This window comes from Gobio gobio, assembly GCF_949357685.1.
Source record: "Gobio gobio genome assembly, chromosome: 10".
Classification (NCBI taxonomy): Eukaryota; Metazoa; Chordata; class Actinopteri; order Cypriniformes; family Gobionidae; genus Gobio; species Gobio gobio.
Genome location: NC_137116.1, coordinates 49,338,953 through 49,362,834, shown reverse-complemented (window position 1 = coordinate 49,362,834; position 23,882 = coordinate 49,338,953). Strand labels below are relative to the sequence as shown.

At 37.4% G+C, this 23,882-nt stretch overlaps 2 protein-coding genes across 5 annotated transcripts in view; both read left to right on the top strand.

Moving 5' to 3' along the window:
* The window catches only part of sap30bp (SAP30 binding protein), a 15,504-nt gene extending 12,469 nt beyond the window's left edge, over positions 1–3,035 (top strand). The window contains exon 6 of the mRNA XM_079826353.1: positions 2,139–3,035. Within this exon, the coding sequence (XP_079682479.1) occupies positions 2,139–2,317 (179 nt within the window). The 3' untranslated portion in view covers positions 2,318–3,035. The remainder of the gene's footprint in view (positions 1–2,138) is intronic.
* A 9,787-nt stretch (positions 3,036–12,822) lies between these two features.
* Positions 12,823–23,882, top strand: part of itgb4 (integrin, beta 4) — a 43,501-nt gene continuing 32,441 nt past the window's right edge. For 3 of the 4 annotated variants that reach the window (XM_079828174.1, XM_079828175.1, XM_079828173.1), the window contains exons 1-10: positions 12,870–13,269; positions 15,242–15,326; positions 15,867–15,949; positions 18,529–18,624; positions 18,730–18,934; positions 22,441–22,537; positions 22,619–22,790; positions 22,916–23,179; positions 23,297–23,386; positions 23,467–23,583. In XM_079828174.1, coding sequence (XP_079684300.1) covers positions 15,248–15,326; positions 15,867–15,949; positions 18,529–18,624; positions 18,730–18,934; positions 22,441–22,537; positions 22,619–22,790; positions 22,916–23,179; positions 23,297–23,386; positions 23,467–23,583 — 1,203 coding nt within the window. In that variant the 5' untranslated portion in view covers positions 12,870–13,269; positions 15,242–15,247. Of the gene's footprint in view, positions 13,270–15,241; positions 15,327–15,866; positions 15,950–18,528; positions 18,625–18,729; positions 18,935–22,440; positions 22,538–22,618; positions 22,791–22,915; positions 23,180–23,296; positions 23,387–23,466; positions 23,584–23,882 lie in introns of all 4 variants that reach the window. The other variant, XM_079828176.1, reaches the window with a different exon arrangement.

The window sequence follows — 23,882 nt, the reverse complement described above, 5'->3', positions numbered from 1 at the left end:
AACAGTTTGCATATTTAGAAACGTATTGATGTATTCTCCTGTGTTTGGCTCAGGTTTATATATGATTTACCTTACAAATCTGGTAAAATGGCGCATGTTGCGCTCCCAGATGAACGTTATAAGCAAACCAAACTTGCAGCATATGCGGAGATGGAGTTTGTTAACTGAGTTGCTAAGACACGCTTCATGCATGTAAATGTTAACAGCGCAATTCTTAGCATGAAAATCATAGCATATCAGACTTAATGCATTTCCAAATGCCAATTCCAAATTATTTGAAAGCCAAACAAACAGTAAATGCAGAGACTGAGTTCATGAAGAGCAGCATTTACTGTGAACGGAGCTGCTTTGAGACACTGGAAGAAACTCGTAACCTGCATGCATATAAATAATGAAAGTTTCAGTGTGTAAATTTTAGCGGCATCTAGTGGTGAGGTTGCAAATTGCTCACCCTTCCCTTTCGAAGCACATAGAGAAGCTACGCTGGCCGTAACAGGACAAATATGTCGTCTGAGACAGCAGAGAGTTGCTAGCGCTCTGTAGAGAAGTTTGTCCGTTTAGGGCCACTGTAGAAACATGGTGGCGCAAAATGTTGACTTCACTGTAAGGCGACTGTGATTCCGCGATCGCTGAATACAACGCAAAATCAACAAAATGTTGCATTTTTTGCGATCCTACTTAATTTGTAATTTCACCACAAAATAAAGCGCAAATATATTTTAATGACAAATATAAATGATATTATCTAATTGACCTCTCTTTAATTTATTTAAAGCTGTAATGCATTGTTTTCCTGAGGTTACAGACGTTGTGCTTGCACAGTATGATCTGTGTGAAAGCGAAAGACAGTCTTTCTCACCTGCCGTCTCGCATAAGTGCCAAGGACCGGGCGAAGTGATTACTTAAGATGGATGAATGACCAAACAAAAGTATGATATGCCGGCACTAAAAGAGTTAATAAAAGTGCTGTAAACCGCCTGTCAGCGCTACAGATATGGGTTCTATCGTGTTGTACTATTTCTAGGCTCATTGCCCTTTGTACGATCAAATACACACATAATTATGCCTAAATGTCCATCTTGGCGGTTATGTCTTGAGTGAACAAGTTTGGAACGTGTCTGTCAGTTTTGAATCTGTGCATTACTGTAGGTCTTAAAGGGAAAGCAACCTAATATAGCCCATACTCGCTCCTGTCTGTGTCGTTAATGTTAATCAAACAACAACAACAACAACAGGGGAAAAACAAACGGTAGCCTATTCACACTTAAAGCACTGTTTGTATCTTTATTTTGTACTATTGTCCTATTGTCATTTGTTTATTAGTCCTTATTTTATTTCTGACTGTTTACTTGATAACTAAGGGTGGGGTATATGACCCAAATCTTCAAGTAATTAATTAATCATGTTATTAAAGCTAGACAGTACAGCACTGGACTAGCCTTTTTTTTAGTAAGATACCAAAATTAACTAGATTTGTGCAGTTTGTTTGTTTGTTTGTTTGTTCTATTGTCATGTATGACTATTGTGCTTCTAACATAATATAATATGGTAAATGTATTATCCTAATTATTTAATAAAGCATTGCTAATTTTTCACAAATTTCTGGAAATTACCACCACAAAATCTGTCATTTTAATCGCAAAAATCACAAAAAAAATATTGGGAAATCCTGGAGGGACTGGTAAGGGGACCCGCGTGTATGTAGATAAAAATGGCTTATTCTAAGGTAATAAAACCATAACGGTTCATTATGTAAGGTCTTTATACACCACAGAAAACATAGTTATGTGTATTATATTGCATTTCTGTCAAAAGATCCTTCTAAATATTACACATTAGGCTTTTAAAGCTTCACCCTAAAACCCTCAGTGCATATATATATTTATATAAGCGACTCTCAGCCTTTATGATTTCAAAATAGCACCTTTGAAAGCAGTCTAATAATGCCATTCATGGAATCTCGTCCATGGAATTGGCCACTTCCGACAGGCAAATTGCAATTGAGGATTTTTAAAAATCGAGTTCTCAAATTTAATTGATGACAGCCCTACATGTTGAATTATAATTGGTTCAGTCTTTGGTTAGTGCTACTGTAAACAAACATAGTTGAATTCAACCAAAATACTTTGACCCAGCAGATGCTCAGAAGAGGAAGAGCAAATGGGACTCCGCAGTGCCAGTGACCCTGGCACAACCCGCCCTCCTCACCACCACTGCCACCCTCCCTGGAGTCGTCTCTGTGACCACAACAGCCAGCGGCACCAAGACCACAGTCATCTCTGCAGTGGGAACCATTCTCAAAAAAGCAAAGCAATGACGCGAAAATAAAAAGTGTTGAAAAAAGACGGGATTTCACTTCAGTTTGCCAGATGGATAGTCAATGGGAGCGCCACATGTAAACCACAGCAACAGCTGATTCCAACTGTCTGGCGACTGGAATAGATGGTCTTTTGCTCATTTTCAGAAAGAGAGAATATTTTGGATACATCTTCATAACGGCGTAATTGTACCAGACATTTGTGTTCAACTTTGACTGATGGTTGATACTTTTTTTTGTATTTAAACTTCTTGGTTAGTTTGCCCAGATGTTTTCCATTGAATTCCTGTATGTAAAAACTACCTGCAGCTGTCATGCATCGCAAGTCATCTGAACTTTCATCTCCAACATAACAATAATTTATCGAGTCATTTTGCATTTTATTTTTCCTTTTAGTAATCATTCAGGTTTGCCTACTGTCTGTTTCCATTTTCATATTTTGGATCGGTCACGTCACACAGAACACCAATTAAACATCACTGGAGTATTCATTCTGTATTGTATTACAACTGATCAGGGCTAATTGACTGTATTATTGCATTTATTGTATGGACAGAAGGGTTCTTATCATTTAGTGCAAGTTCATCGTTTTCTTCTCTCATTTCTATACTTTTTATTTCATTTTAGCAACGAAAGCTTTTTTTAAAACATGTATATATTAAAAATGACTGTGGCTTCTCTGTAGCTCAGCAATGTAAAAATAAATGTTTTTTTGTAAAATTGCAAAGCTGTTCAATTGATAAAACTCTGCTTTCTGTTTAATTTGATTCTGAAAGGATCTGCCTCTGGGATGAAGCAGCCATAGGATGTGATGTCAGGTAGTGTTGAAGAATTTTGTTGTGGATGAGGAATGTGTTTTTTGGTTCTGAAGATGGTGTGCGTTTTCTAGATGGATTACTGATTTATATCCACACGATACCTTTTCCATTCTGAACTTGAGCCATCCAAACTTGTGAAATCCTGGGCAATGAGATTATGAGAATGTGGTGGTACAGAGTCAGACTAGTTGTTAAAGATGTGGGCTTGATAATCAGAAGGTTGCGGGTTCAAACCTACCGCCCTTGATCTAGATACTTTACTCTAAATGGTGGTTACTCTAAAGTCAGTGGTTCTCAACACTGATTCTGGTGCCCCTTCCCCCCAGCACTGCACAGTTTGAGGATCTCTTTTGTCTGACACACCCATTTCAGGTCTTGGAGTCTTTTGAACAGGATGATGTCGTCCACATTTTTCTTATTTTTTTTTTAAATATACATTTTTATAATTTAGTACTGCCCTTCAGAAGCAACAGAAGATACTTGCATGTTTCCCAGAAGTCAAATTAAGTACAATTTACCTTGATCTTCAAATTCAACACGTTTTCACCCCCCTGCTCTGAATGCATCAGTGAATGTTTGGGGAAAAAAATTAATAGTTGCATTTGGGTCCTTCAATTGTCCTCCGTGTGAAAAGGTGGATCTCAAAATCATACTGCTGGAAAGGGTTCAAATATGCAAAAAATGCGGGAAGAATTTGCTGGACATGGAGGATTTTTCTGAAGAACATTGGGCCGTTTAACTGCTCCGGGCAAACAAGGGACTCAAGGACAACCATCACAAAACAAAACAGACGTGGATCATCCAGGTAACGACACATAGTATTAAGAATCAAGGGGTCATTTTTGTAAATGCAGCTATATGTAAACATCTGTTATGTAAAATATCTTATTCACGACATTGCTAAATAAAATTAAAAAGATATGCATTTGTATGATCCCTCATATTTTGTTAAACTCATTAACATTTTTGCTACGGGTATGCAAACTTTTGAGCACAACTGTTTATTAAAATGTAATTTTTTCCTGCAATGGTAAAGCTTCAATCTAAAATAAGAAACATTTCTTCTTATCAGCTGAAAACGGTTGAACTGCTTATGTTTGTTGAAACATGTTTTTTTTTTCAGGATTCTTTGAATAGAAAGTTCACAAGAACATTTATTTTAAGTGGGGTTTTTTTTGTAATAAAGTATTTTTATCTTTTGATCAGTTTAATGCCTCCTTGATGAATAAAAGTCAGGGCCGGCCCGTGGCATAGGCGAAATAGGCAAATGCTAGGGGCGCCACTCATCCATAGGGGCGCCAAAATGTATTACTGATACTATTTTATTCACATTCATTTTAAATATTACCAAATAAAGCGCAAAAAAACGTAACTAAGTCCCCCGCATCTTCCCGGTCCGCCTCATCGATCTCCCCCGCCGAGCTACTGAAGTGCGTCAGAAATATAACGCGTGATCAGTTTAACGTTGGGAATTTGTTGTGTCGCGTCGCCTCTCGCCGCATCTAATGTAGACAGGATTGCTTTCATTTTTAAGGGTGTTGGCCGCTCGCTCCAGGTGTAGACACGGTGAAAGTTGCCTGATAATTTATGACGGATGGCCGACTTGTAGTGTCATAAAAAACAGAAGCCCTCTGATGCAGGCAAGATAAGGGAAACACTGCAAAAATGCTCTTCTTTTTCGTATTTTTGTCTTGTTTCTAGTCTAAATATCTAAACATTCTTAAACCAAGATGCATTTACTAGATAAGTCAAAATTTTATTTTTTCTTAAGTGAGTTTATGCTTAAAACAAGCTAAATTATCTGCCAATGGGGTGAGAAAAATAATCTTTTTTCTGATTAAAATCTTGTTTCATGTTTCTGTCCCAAACAGAAATAAGATCATTTTTCTCACCCCATTTAGCAGATAATTGTGCTAGTTTTAAGCTAAAACTCACTTAATTTTGATTTTTTTTCCCCCAGAAAACAAGGAAAATTTTTTATCTAATGTCATTTTACTAGTAAATACATCTTGATTTAAGAATTTTTTGATGTTTGGACTGGACACAAGAAAAATTTACTAAAGAAGAAGAGCATTTTTTGCAGTGTAAAGACAGAGGTAAAGTGATGTAATGAATGAACAGTTTATTTAATTGCATAGTAGTAAAATACTAATGTACGCTAATTAATTCCTTAATTCTTAAACTATATGCAAGCAGCTGTTTTGGGTTCTCCAGTGGCCACAGACAGTGTATTTTGTCAAAAAATAAAAAAATCATATCTGTTTTTTTAAACGCATGTAATATCACTTTTTTAATAGCCTAATGTTTTTACTCTACAGTTGTGCAGTTTTAAGGGGACATATGGACATTTTAAAATGTATTTGCGGAAATTAGTAATGATATTTATATACAGGTTTATTTAAAATAGCAAAATTTTATGTAAATTTGACATTAAATATCTAAATTTCTCAGTTTAATTCATGGTGAAAACATGAATGTGCATATTAGTGGAAGTTTGCTGCCATCTACTGGAAAACAAACACTTTTGCTAGTTCTCAATAGTTTGTGCTTGTACTTGTTATTTGTGTTTAGGCTGTAATGTGGCGTAGGTGCTATTTTTGTATAGTTGAACTATCACAAGCCTTTTAAAAAAAATTAAATAATAATAATATCATGAACATAATGATGGGGTAGAATGGACTGGACATCATATAAAACAACAACAATAAAAATTAAAAAACATCAATGCATTAAAAAAATAAAACAGTACCAGTGTTTCCGCAACTTAGACTGATAACATGTAGTGCTAAACCTTGATACAAGGGGCACCAAGTAAAATCTTGCCTAGGGCAGCAAATTGGTCAGGGCCGGCCCTGATAAAAGTATTAATATATATATATTTTTTTTAATCTTTCTCACATTTCAAACATTTGAACGGTAGTGTGAACCCCAGTTTGCCCCTTGACATGGCTCAACTTAACCAGAATTCATTTTCATTATAACCACATCAAAACATATTATAAATGCTTTCTCGTCATTTCAGTTGAAATAAATTGCATTTGTTTTTGCTTATTCTCATTTCTTCCTGGTTAAAGGAAAGCAAATTCTGGTGGCTCATCTTACCCCATTCTCATATTGGCCTGCCAAACTGTATTTCTGATCAAATGCCAGGCATATAAGGTTGTAACAAAGGGTGGTTTTTTTTACTATTATTTGAATTTTGCCAGGCCCCAGGTACATCAGGTGACGCACAGGAGCGAGTTTGCCAGCTAAGATTGAGAGATGGATATTGTGCGAGTGCGGTGTGTGCTGACTGTGCGTCAGGGTGACTCAGATTGAAGACACACCCGGTACAGGCCCTGACTCCTCTGAGCTACAGTTCAATCCGGCCACGAAGGTTTACTCATGCACTGCACATAATTGTTATGTTGCTACCAAGTATTTAAACGTGCATAGTGATTCAATGATTAAACCAGAACTTCACCATGTTTTACCTTCCTGTGTTACTGTTGTGAGAGCTAGTAGTTTAATTCTAGACACTAGTCATATGTTTTAGACAATAGCGTAACCATACATACCAATGGTGCACTTATTTTTTTTTTCAAATATATATTACATTTAAAAAAGCAAGTAGAATATAGGGGGGTGGGGTATTGGATCATAAATGTATGCAGTATGAATATTGAACATTGTTGCTGGTGGTTTTGGTTTGCAAGATCTCAGAATATGTCATAGCATTGTTTTTTTTTAATTATTATTTTAGTTTTCAACATTATTAGGATTTGTGCATTAAATTACACAAACATACAGATACACATTACCTCTTTAAAGGGGTGGTTCCGTGTGTTTTTTCTAGGCTTGGTTGTGTTTATGGGGCGCAGTATAACATGTCTTAATACTTCTTTTTTTTTTTAAACGCATTATTTTTCTTAGATTTTACCTTTATTCCACACTGCTGTCTCCACTGTCCTTTGAACGGCTCGATTGCTTCCTGCTTCTGTGAAGCCCATCCCTCCGAAAAACGCAATGGTCTTAGATTGGTTAGATGGCCAAATGTAGTTTGTAGTTCTGCAACAGCTCTCTCTCTTTCGTAATGACTGCGACGTGGCCTCGCGCAATTTGTTGCGTGTTCGCGGGGGCAGTGTTTATGTTAATAGCAGGTGTTTATGATGTCACCAACCCGGGAAGAAGCTTGTTGTAGTCCAAACCGGCCGTTTTTGTAGGCAATAAACTGCCATAACTTTAAAAGACAATATCTCCGTTGGCAACTTTCAGCGCTGTAACTTTGCAGATACTGTTTATGCTCAAGCAGCAACATTACACACTAACTAAAGTTTAAAAAGTGAAATCGCATGCAACCACCCCTTTAAAGTATATGTTCCGTTTTTAATGTTTGTCAAAGAAGTGTCTCTTACTCGCCACGACTGCTTTTCATTGATCAAAAATACAGTAAAAACAGAAATATTGTGAAATATTATAGTTTTAAAATGCAATTTTCAGCATCATTACTCTTCAGTCTTCAGTGTCACATGATCCTTCAGAAATCAGATTTGCTGCTTAAGAAACATTTATAATTATGATCAATGTTGGAAACAATCATGATGCTAAATATTTGAATTCTTTTGAAATTTTATATGAAATAGAAATATTATATTTATATGAAATAAAAACACAATAAATGTCTAAAAATGTCTTGCAAGTGAAAGTATTAATTTCCTTAAAACAATCTTACTGACATTACACTTTTGAACGATATGTATGCCTTTTCCAATTTTGTGATATAATAGGATGATATTATGAATTTTTTTGCTTTGTCAAGCAGCCTAGAATTTTGCTATTTGGAGTCGGACTCTTCCTCGGAGTTGCTACTTTTTGGGTCTGGTTTCAATGACACAGCTAGCTAGCCGTTTTCATTTGTCCAGCCTGATTACAAATAACAAAAGAAAGTAATAAATTCTGAGTGAATCTTTTGTCATGTAAATGATGGAGCCGTTTGCCCCTGAAAAGAGCGCTTGCCAAAAATGTGCGTAATGCAGTGCAGGGCGTTTGCAAGTGCAAGGAAAATGTGAAATTATAAAAGCATGGATGTTTGTAAGTATGATACATAATATTTGAGCTGACTTGGAACGCGCCAATGATGCCCACAGATGTTTTCTAGGATCTCGCTGAGTTTTGACACTGACTGAAGTAGCCTACTCTGTGAAGAGGTGAGCTGAATTTACTTTTTGCTCGTGTTGAATATTGTAAGTGTTATAAAATCACGTTTGAACTATTTGCAGAAGTTTTGTGCTTCATGGGTGGTCGGATTTGCCTAGGAAAATCCTGAGAGAAATGTTTGTGACCGCTGAGGGGGAAACAATATTTGTTGTGTTTGTGATGTGGTTTATAATATGTATAAAACATATGCTCAAGGGCTGAAAGATACATCCTGCTAAGAAAAATTACTGTGGTAACCTCGAGTTACCTTTCGTGGTTACACTTTATTTTAAGGTGTCTTTGTTACACTGTAATTATACTGAGTAATATTAAGTAACTACATGTACTTACTCACTCTAGGGTTAGGTCTGGTTTAGGGTTAGTTACATGTAATTATGCATTATTTTGAGTTATTAGTAACTACATGTAACATACATATGTAATAATGACACTAACATAAAGTTACCCCTTTCTTTTATTGTTACTACAATACAACTGTGGTATTAGTCAGCACTGTCGTCAGCAATATAAATTAACCAGGGCCGGCTCTAGCTCTTTGGTTGCCCTAGGCGAGATTGAGATTTGAGTTTTAATTGTTAAGCCCACCGGCAACTATAGTTGCCAGTGTATAGTTGTCATTTTCCTTCTGTAAGTATTTTTCTAGATATTATCCATGTTTTACATCTTAATGACACACAAGCAGATAACCAAATAAAGGATTTCAAGAAAAAGAAAAAAGTATTAATTTCTTTCCTGTCACATGAGACTGCCCACTCCCTACCCCTACTTCCAGGGAGCACAACGAAGGCAAACCCTCCCAAAGAAAGGATATTTTCATGTTACTAATAAGTATTTTTTGTTGACATATATATATCAACATAATCATGAAGGTCTCTAGAATCATCCAAACAAAACAAATCTTACAACAGATCTATAGTTTTTTAGTATACTTAGTCAAACATAATAAATTTGATTATGAATAAAGATTGATCTGTTGAAAGCAGTTATTTTGATTTAGATGCTAAATGTTCTCCTCTTATACATATTTGACATTGAAGGGGTGCATACAACATATTTGCCCACCGGCAACTATAGTTGCCACAGATTCAAAAACGATTTTCAAGAAAAAATACATAAACCTGGGGAAAATAAATGCAGGACATGCCATTCAGAAAAAAATTGGGCACAAATGGGTTAAGTATTTATAAAAACTATACAAACAAAAATGCTCCTATAGTTACTCCAAGACTTAAAAAGCTAATTATGACTTAAATGATACACTAATAAATTGCACATACAAAAATGTTACAAAGAACGTTGGAGGATATTTAACAAATTATGACTCAAACTATGGATGAACAAACAAAAAGGCTTTTATAGTCACTCCAACACTTAATCAAGAAAATTAAGACTTGAAGGATCAACTGCAATAAATTGTTCATACACAAATGCTAGAAAGAATGTTCAAGGATATTTACCAAATATTAACTCCATAAACAGTGCAAAAACTCTCTTAAGCATCTGTAAAGACACTTAAGCAAATTATGACCCATAAACTGGATTAACTATACCCTCTACAAACAAAAGTGCTATTATGGATACACTGTACTTACCACTACAAAATTAAAATATATAAGTTCTTGTAGCTCTATCCCTATCTTAAATAATAAAAGATGAACAGTTGTTTCTGGCATTTCTATTCACCTTCAAAATTGACGCAGCATTAAAATTTGGCTCGTCTGGATTTCCTTATTGTCAGTGAAATGCGTAGTAATATGTAGATAACTAGCTAGTATAGTGATAGCTTAGTGACAGCAATAAAACGTCCAATGCCGTCCAATATTAGTTGATAATATCGATAATACGAAGTAAATTTATTTCGTTTGACACTTTTATGGCTGAGATGAGAAGACTTACCTCTATACTGGGCTTTCTTGTGATCGTCTGCCTTTCTCTTTTTCCGTCCCTGTGCACTCGAGGGTTTAGACCGCTTCATTTTTGAAGAACGCGCCAGTGATGAGCACATGCCTGACCAACCGCCTGAACGCCTGACAATACTCACTATCAATTCAATCTAATAATCAGGTTAAGTAATTAAACGTGCGGCTGAGGGGGCGCCCAATGATGATCATGTTTAATAAACAGTATGTTTTATTTCGCTTGTTTTAATTCTATGCTTAATGGGAAGTAAGTTTAAGGGCGCCACAAGAGGGCGCCTGGCTGCGCCCCCAACACATTTGTCGCCCTAGGCAACCGCCTAGCTCGCCTATAGCAAACGCCGGCCCTGAAATTAACACACATTCGGAAAGCTGCTTACACTTAAGGAATGTTTTTTTATTTTATAAATACATATCCTATGTCTTTTTTTAATGTTATTTTGGTGAGCGAGAGAGACCTACATAATAAGCTTGATAAACATCTTCTTTAGCAGATCCCATATTATTATGAGAGTTAAATTAGTAACAAAAGCAGTAACTGGCAACTATGGTTACCAAGGTGTTTTTTTTTTTATGGTGGGGAAGGGAAATCCTGAGAGGGATGCTCTTGACCACTAAGGAGGAAAACAATATTTATTTTGGAAATTGTTTCTGAAATTGGCAGAAGATACAGTGATAAGACATGTTTTTTGTTCTAAGAGCAAAAAATGTGCACAAACCTGTACAATGTGGTAGGCAATATATTGTCCTTTTCAACTGTTTCATTTGTATCTTTGTGCCAATTTTGAATGCAAACATGAAATTAATTTAATCTTAATAAACAAAAGAATGTCTGAATGTGAATTGGATGTCTCATTAAGGCCAAAAACTATGCTTTATGTTACTTTGATGTTTAAAAAAGAATCATCTGAGGGACACATTCAAGCATGTGAGGAAATGCACTTTTTTTTTGTGATGTCCGGCAATGGTAGTAACAGCTTAGGTTTTCCACAGGTCATCCCAGAGGGACAGCTGTACCACACACACATCCCTTTCTAACGTTTCACTGTGTACCAGGCAGTCTGATTGTTACTTGGGGAAGGACACACCTTGTTTCTGACTCATTGTGTTTAGTGTTATGCATCTGCCCTGCGGTAATGTGGTTCCCATGATTTCTCGTTGCCATGGTTTGTCCATGTGCTTTTACTGTGTGTTTTCAGCTTGTGGATTTAGTAAGCGTTAGAAGAATGAATAATTGACACCTGGTCTGTCTGTGTATCATGCATCGGTCTATCAGTCTCTGCATTCATCTTTCCCTTAGGAAAGAACTCACAATTTCAATTGGATGTATTGTTGTTTGTTTGCTTTTTGTTGTTATTTTTTGTCATTACAGTTAGGTATTTGTTGTTGAGGTATTTTTTTAATTTGTTTTAATTAAGTTAGCTGTCATCATTATCTATCTATCTATCTATCTATCTATCTATCTATCTATCTATCTATCTATCTATCTATCTATCTATCTATCTGTCTGTCTGTCTGTCTGTCTGTCTGTCTGTCTGTCTGTCTGTCTGTCTGTCTGTCTGTCTGTCTATCTGTCTATCTGTCATTCTGTCTATCGTTCTATTGTTCTATCTTTATATCTATCTATCTATCGTTCTATCGTTCTATCTATCGTTCTATCTATCGTTCTATCTATCTATCGTTCTGTCGCTCCATCCATCCATCCATCCATCCATCCATCCATCCATCCATCCATCCATCCATCCATCTGTCTATCATTCTGTCACTCTATTGCTGTCTGTCTGTCTATCTATCTATCTATCTATCTATCTATCTATCTATCTATCTATCTATCTATCTATCTATCTATCTATCTATCTATCTGTCTGTCTGTCTGTCTGTCTGTCTGTCTGTCTGTCTGTCTGTCTGTCTGTCTGTCTCTCTGTCTGTCTGTCTGTCTGTCTCTCTGTCTGTCTCTCTCTCTCTCTCTCTCTCTCTCTCTCTCTCTCTCTCTCTCTCTCTCTCTCTCTCTCTCTCTCTCTCTCTCTCTCTCTCTCTCTCTCTCTCTCTCTCTCTCTCTCTCTCTCTCAAAGCTGATGTGGTTGAGGTCGCTGACCTGGTCAAGTTGTAAATGGAAAACTGTTGCTTTGTTCCCACTGCACAGGAATGCTTGTTTTCACCACGTTCTCTCTCGGTCTCCTCATTTCGAATGCTGTCCCCTGTCTCGCCTCCTCTCTTGCTGTCTCACATTCTCTTTTCCCTCTTGAAATAGGGCACATTTTTGTGGCAGTGACATTTGAAAGACTTCAAAGGCAATGCGCAGTGTGCGCTGTTGAGTTCAGTTGAGTGTGTGAAGCCTATCGGATTGTTTTTCGTGCATTCCTCTGGGTTTAGTTGGTTGCTTTCAAAACTATCCTCGTCGTCCTAAAGTGTGATAGGGCACGTGTTTGTGTGTGCATGTGCAGAAATGAGTGCGGCAATGATTCTTTGTACCCTGCAGGCAATATATCTGCCTGCCACTCCCTGTGCAAGGTCATTTAGGGCAGGCTTTCTTCACTCTTTCTTTTCCTCTCCCCTCGGGGAGGAGCTCTGACCTGTCATTCTCAAGTCCACACAGGTGAGGGTGCTACTGAAGGAATGTGCAGAGAGCAAGCGAGCAAAGGACAGAGGGGAAGGTGGAGCAACCTGGTTACCTCACAAAGCTAGAGAAAGAAAGGAAGGGTGTTGCCTGTAACCCACCTGAACAACTTGAGCAAGAGAGGAGGGACCAGAGACACATTCACTCTTAAACACAAGTCGTATCTGGGGGAATATTCAGTCGATGTTGCACAGCACAACGTGGGATAGGAGGGGGACTTTTTCCTGCGAGCACAAGAAGGCTGCCTGTTGCTTGGATTTGTGAAGACGCAGGTGGAGAACAGGGTATTTTCACTCTTTGGTTAATCATTGGACAACAGGGAGAGAATTAAGGATTTTCTTTTAGAGAACTTTGCTGTTTCTGGGTGGACTCTGGGACTTGGATTGGGAAACAACAAACTAAGAGGTTTGTGAGATCAACAATCTTTTTCTAAAGCCTCACAGTCCTGCATGTATTTTCTAAGGCTTTTTTTTTTATCTCTCATACTACTTCCCCATTACTCTTTGCTTGCTTGTGTATTTTTGTTTGCTGATGTTTGTGGCTGGCGAGATGAAGAATAGAAATCTTTGAATCGCTTTTTTTTATTCTTTGAAGTTTGCCCACTGTTCAGCTCTTTCTGTTCTTTATCTTTTTAATTGATATGAGAGGTAAAGAAGGTGTTTGGCTGTTGGTTGTTATGCCTTTTGTAAGGCTGTACCATTCATTTACAGTTGTGCAATTGTGCCCGTCAAATCGCATTTGTGTCTGGATCATATGTACCATTAGGTTTGTTTATGCTATTATAATGTCACAATCAATCTCAGATTGATTAACATTTAATAGAATTTGTATTTAGCTTGGAAAAGTTTCACAGAATTGTGAAGGAATGTTTATTCCTTAATAACATGCTTCATTAGCCACACAAATATGTCAAGTACACAAAATATCTAATATTTTTCTATTGGGTTCTTCTTGGTTATGGTTTCTTTCTCTGTGTATGATTAAACATGATTTATCTGCCCATTTGTTAGGTTAGCACAGCACAGGTCTGGTTCACAATAGCATGTTAAGGTCTGTTTAGGTCTCAGGCACAGTGATATTTATATGAGATTGAGTTTTCTCTCATCCTGGAGTGAAATTCCAGCGATGTTGGTCAAAATATTAACTCAGAGCAGGTATACGTGAATGTAAAGTTGATGGATGTGCCAACACCAGGTTTAGAACATCTTCTTTTGGGGATGATTTGTATATTTGGGGATTTTGGGGGGATTGATCCAAGGCTTTCAATGTAACATAATAATTTAGTATAATAAGTAAAAACATTTAAAATATTAAATTATATTTAATCATGCTCCCTGACTATGGTTTTTCGTACCATTGGTGATATTGAACTTGAAGAACCACCTTGACGTTTTTTGCAGGTCTGCATTCAGTGCAGTCCAGCTGCTACTACAGCCAATGTTTCCCTAAATTCGCTACATTTAGAGCGAGCATGCAGCACAGAATGAGTATTAGGTGTTCATACGTTTTAAAGAACACCTAGATGGAGTTCAACGGAACCAAAAAACAGTGGCAAAAAAACAGTGAGATGTGATACAACGTCTGTCTGAAGAATGTGTCCTGTTTCTCACCCTTATTTAGACTTTATTCAGCAAATATTTATATGATTCAATTCATAAATCGATATAAAGTAATTCATTAGAAAATAATCAATTGAAAGTCCTAACACTCACTTATTATCTTTTAATTGTAGAAAAAATAAAGACCCAAATGGAATGCACATATATACATGAAAAGTTGTTCTCAAACTTTCCACTCTTCCCTGGATTCTGTGTCCATCTGTAGAGGATATGAGTGGAATTCCTGAGGAATCATTGGTCTGTTTCTCCTCTCGACTGTCAGAGTTCAGATTTATGAGGGGTGAAATGGGCTCAACTTTCATTTGATGTTTTTAGGGAGAAAGGGAGCGAGTGAAACGTGAGAGAAGGTGATATCAGCAGGTGGATCAGATTTCTACTGCTGTTTTACGGATTTAAGCGCCGTTATAACAGCTGAAGTGCATGCTATTCTTCTTTCTGCTCTGTAGATTAGATATGGACAGCGGTCTGTAAAAGTCTCCAAAAGTCTCTAAAAGTCTAATGGACATACAGAAATATGGTGTAGATTTAAAGTAAATGTCCTCTGCTGTGTGTCTGTTCATCAGAGTCGTCAGTATGAAGTTTTTACTGCGTGTTTTATGGTGTTTATCAAGGCAAATGTCTTGCATGCCTTGAATTATTCAGTTCACTTACGATCATTTCTGTGGTGTATGTCCATGTGTGTGGATGTGTATATGTGTGACATCTGTTCACCATGTTTAAGTTGTAATATTTGTGATCTGGCTATTATTGTGTTTCAGACTGAAATGGGAGGATGGGCGCTGCATCTCGCTGTGGGGATCTACGTTCTCATGCTTGCTGTGACGGCCGGCCATGCTAATGAGGGTGGGAACATCAACTCTTAAGCCCCTTAAACCTCAAATCTCAATTACAAACACTTTTACTTAGGAAGCTATACTAAGTCAGTTAAAAACACCAGATTATTTTCTGCTAACTGTAGTCAGTAATGACAGCATTGGATAATAAAACGTCAGCCCAAATGTGTTTTTAAAGAATTTTCAAGCAAAAGAAAAGTTTTATTAGGTTGATAAATGATAAAACAATATATCCTGTTTAAAATAAAGACACTTTTTGGATGTCAGTGAAACATCTCCATAATTTGTGTGTCAACTTTAGGATAACTGACTTCATACATTTACTAAAAATGATTAGTTGGTTAAAAGTCGTTGCAAAAATCTTTTGCATCATTTGTTTGCCAATGCCACTTATATTTTGTTATTTAATCCAGTGAAATTCAGAAGTGTTACCCAAATGTATACAGTAATGCTAAGAAGACCTTAATTACTGAGATCAAACTTTTAAAACTAAATTTGAACAAAGACTATCTTTGCTATGTGATAAATATGCTTTTTTTGTGTTACATAGTGAACCACTGTACGGCTGCCAGGGCCAAAACCTGCTCGGAATGTATCCAGATCGGCACAGGATGTGCATACTGCCCCGATGAGGTGAAAAATCATTGATCCTTATGCTGTAGATGAACTGATGTTGTATGTGTTTGACATGTTTTCCTAAATAAATACGTATTATTAAAGGAACACGCCGACTTTTTGGGACTTTAGCTTATTCACCGTATCCCCCAGGTTAGATAAGTCCATACATACCATTCTCATCTGCGTGCATGCCATAACTTTATCTGACGCACACACCGCTAGCCTAGCTTAGCAAAAAGACTGGAGGTAAACGGCTCCAGCTAGCCTTCTGCTCAATAAGTGACTAAATAACACCAACATTTTCCTCTATGATATAATGATATTACGCAGCGCCTGAAAATAGGCTAACTTCCTTCAACATAACCAACATGACAACCTCTTTACCCGCTTGCACAGAGAGCATGCTGGGGACTATTTTCCGGCACTGCGTAGTATCATCGTGCCGCTGCACCCATGGCAAGGCAGCAAAGTTACATGATCATTACGCAGGAACGAGAGTATAGTTCCTAGCCATATTGGTCTAGAAAATCACAACTTTTCATTTTCCGTCGGTCTTAGTACACGATGTAACTATATACAACAACACGAAAATAGGAAAATGTTGGTGTTATTTTGTCACTTATTGAGCAGTAGGCTAGATGGAGCCGTTTACCTCCAGTCTTTGAGCTAGGCTAGCGGTGGATGCGTCAGACAGTTATGGCACGCACAGAGATGAGAATGGTATGTATGGACTTATCTAACTCTGAGGGATACGGTGACTAAGCTAAAGTCCTAAAAAGTCGGCGTGTTCCTTTAAATATGACATATTGATCCAGAGATCCAGTCTGGAGAAGAGTGTTAGTTAAACTGAATTGTTAACCATATGACTATAAATGTCCAAAACAACAATTTCACTGTTCAACTTCAAATATGACATATTCTATTACAATTTCAAGCTGCAGTCAGTATCTTTTTTTTCTAAATTAATTTTTTGAGCAAGTACATAACCAGCCAGTGTTCAAAACTATCTCCTTACCATAGCATGATTCACAATGGTAAGCTTGTAATAATGTGATATAATTTGAGTGGTACTGATGTCTTTGCGTCATTACGTCACGTCTGTATACATAAAGGAGTCCGGGCTAGTAGGCTATATCGCATGTGAGGATGCTGCAGGTGGCGGATCATTTATAGCCTTTTTTCACAGCAGCTGGAAAAATTTAACTTATCATTTTGATGGCAGATTGTAATCCAGAAAGGTCCAAACGACAATCATCAGTGACAACTGGAGATTCACCTGTAGTCAAAAGCAATAGACTTCGGACTGTGGAGTGACAGAAAAAAAGATTTGTATTTCAAAGAAAACCAGTTCTAAGGAACATTAATTTGCTTTTTGGGTCAAAAGAACAATTTCTTTATATGAAATTCGAATGGTAGGACAATTAGAGATTAGATTGTATAGTATTTGACATCTACAGGTGAGGGTAACGCTAATACACACTAAATAAACAGTCACGCAATGCTGATGTTACTAACAAGAACAATTTGAGAACAAAGTATAACATAATAATAATTTGCACTTGTTTGATATGAGCTAAGTGATCATTAGATATAATCACTTGGTAGCACGATTTACTGTAATGCTTTTTTTCTGCGCTGAAGAGCCGTGTTGATGCACAACCCACGTAAAGATAATAATTCCGCAAATAACTGCAATTGCAGGTTTCAAACAGAGAACCTGACAAAGAGGCAAAACTTACGGACTGCAGCTTTAAAAATAACAGTTTAAAAAGCAGTTTTCTATTTTAATATATTTTAAAATTGAATTTATTCCTGTGATGGCAAAGGTAAATTTTCAGCATCATTACTCCAGTCTTCAGTGTCACATGATCCTTCAGAAATCATTCTAATATGCTGATTTGCTGCTCAAGAAACATTTCTTTATTATTTTAGCCAACTCTCGGGATTGTTTGTAAAACATTTTATTAATGCAAATAGAAAATACATACTGCTGCTGGTGCTATGGTTTCTGCTACTGCTGCTGAGCAAGTACCGACATCTGCTAGAGAGAGGTAGACCCTCTGGAGCATATCTGGGCAGGTGGTGCTGGGGAGGCGGAGGGCTAGAATAAGAATTTTCGGTTACAGTTTATTTTAAAGTGGCATTGTTACAGTGTAATTACACATTTAAGTACTGAGTAATATTAATTAACAACATGTACTTACTATAGGGTTAGGGTAGGATTAAAGTTTGTTTGAGGGTTAGTTGCATGTAATTATGCTTAATTTACTGTTATTACTATGGTAAGTACATGTAACATATGTAACAATGACACTTTAAAATAAAGTGTTACCGAATTTTCATAGCATGCATTCGTTTGGGTGGTTATAACGGGAAATAGTAATGGATATGTCAAATCGATTTGCTAAGAACGTTACATTGAACGAACGCAAAGAGAGTTTCATCGGGGATTCATTTTTGTGGAAACCGTGATGCATTTTTTTCAGGATTCTTTGATGAATGGAAAGTTCAAAAGAACAGCATTTATTAAATGTTGTTGCTGTCACTTTTGAGTTATGTAATTGATTTTATTTGTATCTTATTTTTCTCATCAGATCTTCGAGTATGAGCGCTGCGACCTTAAGGAAAACTTGGAGGCCCGTAAATGTAGTCGGATGGTAACAATTGAGAGCACCAGTCAAATTGAAGAGGTTTGTTCCATCTGACTCTACTGACCTGTCCCTCCCTTTAGTTACTTTTCCATATCATGGAATCATATGTGTTTGTGCATTCATGTGTCTTTGTGTGTTTTTCAGAACGTGCAAATCGATGAGTCACGAAAGTATTCTCAGGTGGCCCCTCAGCTAATGCGCATGACGCTTCTTCCCGGGGAGGAGAAGGAGGTGGAGATGGAAGTGTTTGAACCAACCCATGGCCCTCTGGATCTCTACATCCTCATGGACTTCTCAAACTCTATGTCTGACGATCTGGACAACCTGAAAAGAATGGGAGAACAGCTGAGTGAGTGAGGAAGGTGGAGTAACAGTAAACTTAAGGGGTGTTAGTGGCTCAGTGGTTCATGTAGGTTGTCTTCAAACCGGAAGGTTGGTGGTTCAATCCCCGGATCCTCCTGACCAAGTGTCGCGTTGTCCATGAGCAAGACACCTAACCCCAGCTGCTCCCGACCAGCTGGATGGCGCCTTGCATGGCTGTGTATGAATGGGTGAATGTGAGGCAATATGTAAAGCGCTTTGGATGGCCATGGGACTGTTGAAGGTTCTATATAAATGCAGTCCATTTACCATTTACCATAAACTTTGTAATTCAGGCTAGGGCAGGGGTGTCCAAACTCGGTCCTGGAGGGCCACTGTCCTGCAGAGTTTAGCTCTTACTTGCCTCAACACCTGTCTGGAAGTTTCTAGTATGCCTAATAAGACCTTGATTAGCTGGTTCAGGTGTGTTTAATTGGGGTTGGAGCTAAACTTTGCAGGACAGTGGCCCTCCAGGATCAGGATTGGACACCCCTGCGCTAGGGGATATATTTGTGATGATTTGCTGGAAGTATCAAATTAAAGCTACACTGTGTGATATTTTCCCCCATCTAGTGGTGAACTGGTATATGACCATCCAGTGAATTTTAGTTTCTGTTCTGTTCAATTCCGATTTCGTTTTAACTCCTACGGTGGCCGATTTAGTCCAAGATTAATATGGCTTCCAGTTCGACCTCGTCCACATTCGACACGGTGCCTGTGGGATATTCTGTGCGCAGTGGGATGGTTGGAACTCAACTGGCCTAATTATTCGGCTAGAAAGAACTGCAGCTAATCCAGAGTGAACTTTGATGATAGTAATGTTTATTCAGTCATCCAATTGCAAGGCATAAACAGGTTTGCATGGATATGTACATAAATGTGGTTTCTGTGAGAGAACAAATTAGGATGGTAAATATACATGATAATGACATGACAGAATATACACAGTTAAGAACTGTAGAACTATACGTATAAGTTACATTTGTATAATGTAACCGTAAACCAGAGCTTATTGTACCATATATAGGCGCTAAATGCAGCTGCATTAAAAGGAGCGGAGCTGCCGCTGCTGCTGCTAACAAGCGGTGTCGGATTACAAAAGTGTGTGCGCAGGTTTAGCTCTGTATAACAAGTGTTAATATGCCGATCAGACCTGATACATATTTCCATCAACATACATTATAAGCAAATATTTTCTATAAACGAATAAACATTGTTAATAACTGAATGATTATTCAAATAGGTGAGCATTACGCTATTGTATGTTGACACAAAAATACTTCTGAGGTGACATCAACTGAATTACGCGATGACACACATGACTTTTGAGGAATAAACAAGCCAGGAAAACGCCGTATAACTCTGTTACTGGAGCTGCTGAGATGAAAACTCTGCACATGCACCAGACAAGTCTGAACAAGTTGACGCGCACAGTAAAACCGGTTAAAACGCGAAAGGCGAAGCTTGAATTTACGGATATGTCCCTCTTTGGCTAATGTACTTTCAAGATGGAGGGGCAACATGGCGACCACCGTTAGATCCCATTACCTTATGTATTTTCAATGGCATATTATAAACTTACGAGAATACTTTATTACTTGAAAGAAGTAAATATACATTAATGAGCACATATATTTTTGAAAGTACTAAGTGTTTTTAGCTAAGAATAGACTAAAAAAGTTACACAGTGTAGCTTTAAGTCTTTTAAAACTGTTTTAAAGTTTTAAAAAAAATTAAACTACAGTAGTAAACATGGCTTTAGAGGCTTTTAGTTGAATCAGTTCAAACAGACTGTTTCAGTGAATCAAAAACTCACAAAGCTGGAAATATTATGTATTAAAATGTATTATTTATAATATTATATTGTTAAAACATTACTTATGTATTGTGAAATTTTAGTTTTTACATTTACATGTTAAATTGAATTTGCTCAACAATGGCTGCTCTGATTGAAAAAAAAACCTTCAGAGCAAATCTATCAATCAATCAATATATTTGCCCTGAAATGGTTTAAAAGTTTTTATCTTAAAAAATCCACATATATAGTATTTATAATATTTCATGCATCACCCCTTGCATTGTTTGAACTAGGCTAACTATACAGTATAGGCTAGCTATGCATGAATGCATGAATGTGTATTTAAATTGGGTCATTTATGAAATGGTTTAAAAGTTTTTATCTTAAAAAATCCACATATATAGTATTTATAATATTTCATGCATCACCCCTTGCATTGTTTGAACTACTAACTATACAGTATATGCTAGCTATGCATGAATGCATGAATGTGTATTTAAATTGGGTCATTTATGTAGTAATGTGAAATTATTTTAGAAGTTGGTGCCGTCTAGACTGAGAAAAGCCAGAAAATTTATTTGTGGCTCATATGGATGAAACAACTCTCAGAATGCACTTGCTTCGCTGCCCTACGAGGCCACTCCCACCGGTTACATCATTTGCCCTCCGCAGCACCACCCCACCGTCGTTTTGATTTTTATGTAAAGTTAGAGAACAGACACTAAAATTAAAAACTGAACGTGTCTGCTTAATGCAGCATGAGCCGAACGAGAGTCGCCGCACAAACGCAGCAGGAGTCAGATTTCATTAATCACGAGAGTGAAGAGCTGACAGACAAGATGATCGCGGAATGTAAAAGCGCCTATTTAAGTGAGTTTGTCATTGTACCATTTTGTTGTTGTGTATTTCATTAAGAATAATAGGCTAATGAATCCACAATTCAAGCAACTCACCCTCGAATAATTCTAAACCGAAACTAGAATGTGCACGGCCGCCCAGCATTTATTCACGGCCGCATTGTCATTCATTCATGGTGCGTGTCCAGTCTGGCGCGTTTTCAGTTCATGCATATGGAAGATTAACTTTTATAGGAATTCATTGAAAACACTCGCGTTGCTCTGACTGCTCCGTTATGAATGCCTGAGCGGCCGTGTGCATTTACATTCTGTGAGTGAGAACCCACCCTTATGGGCAGGTTGAAAACATGCAGAACTAACTCCTACTACTGGCTGTAGTCTCTAGCCTTTGGCCAAAAAAGCCTCTGATGACGCAAATATCGTAAAAAAAATTCCAGGGGGGGGAGGCACGATCATTCGAATATACTACCGGGTTTCTACTGATACAAAGCTTGATGCTAATCGCTGAAGTAACCCTTTAACTCTGAATAAATGAATGGAATGAATGCTTACTTCTAAACTACCAGGTTTGATCATAATCAAAGGAACCATCATGATACTAAAAGATGAGATTTAAAATCTTTATAATTTTTTATAATTTAATAATTTTTATGTTGCCACACGATAAGGCCTATTGTAAGTTAACATCTCGACTATCATGATACGCTGATACTGTTAGTTGTTTTTACATTTTTACATTAGCTGTTGTTACAAACTATGATTTGGGTGCCACACTCATAAATACAAATTTGTTTGTTTTTGCAACATTTTGATATTCATTGACTGTCTCACCCCATGCAGCTAAGATTGTTGACGACCTCTCTGATGATTACACCATCGGATTTGGCAAGTTTGTGGACAAAGTCACCGAGCCTCAGACAGACATGAGGCCAGCCAAGTAAGAACAACACACTGTTACAGCACCACACAGTTTGACTTTATCTGCATATGCTCCATATATATGTTTTCCCTCTTATAGATTAGCTGAGCCGTGGTCCAACAGTGACCCTCCGTTTTCATTCCGTAACGTCATCCCTCTCACCAAGAACATCACCTTCTTCAGAGAGAAGCTCCAGGGAGAGCGCATATCTGGCAACCTGGACGCCCCCGAGGGGGGTTTTGATGCCATCTTACAGACTGCTGTCTGCCAGGTATTGACTTGTTGGTAGACAGAAGTGGAAAATACACTTAAATGCCTTGCTTGGCATGTACAGTACTGTAATTGAATAGCTTGATTCTTACTGGCACAGGATAACATCTTTTTTTCTTTTTACAGCAACAAATTGGCTGGAGGGAACACAGCACCCACTTGCTTGTCTTCTCCACTGAATCGGCTTTCCATTATGAGGCAGACGGTGCCAACGTGCTCGCGGGCATCTTGGACCGTAATGATGAAGAATGCCATCTGACTCAAGACGGAAAGTACACACATGACGTTCGTCAAGACTACCCATCTATACCGACCCTAGTGCGACTTCTGGTGAAACATAACATCATCCCAATCTTCGCCATTACCAACCACTCCTACTCACACTATGAGGTATCTATGCTTTTAACTATGCACATATTCTCAGTAACCACAATATGAATAAAAATTATATTGAAAATGTGATAGGCTTTTTTGTGAAGCAAGTTTAATGCTTTTCTTTGTATGTAGAAACTGCACGAATACTTCCCTATTGCTGAGCTGGGAAAGTTACAGGAAGATTCATCCAACATCTTGAGCATTTTAAAAAATGCTTTTGAGGTAAATTCATTTTCATGCCAAATACGTTGCTGAGATTTCTTTTCAAATTTGATGTAACTCTTCATTTTTTTTTTAAACAGAATATTCGTTCCAAGATTAGCATTCGTGCAGAGGACAGACCAAAGGCAGTGGAAGCCAAGATTCTGTCTCAGTCTGGCACGTTTTCTGAATATTACAAAATCACACCAGGACAAATTGTGAGTGTCTTTGCATAAGTTTAAATGCACAACTGTAGTATCGCACACACTTTTTCAGTTTTACAGTTTTTAAAAAGTGGGAAAATAATGAAGGAAAAACATAAAATGATTGAATATAAATTAAAAAGTAAAATCATAATCCAGGTTGGGTCAGTAGTTCCGATTTGTTCAGGCCCTTGTGACATTTTCCCTGTACTTAAGGAAAAATATTAATTAATGAATACATTTTTATGCTTTCCTTTTTTTAATGAATTAATTTACATATTTCACTGCAATTTTATAAACGCACTGTTAAGATC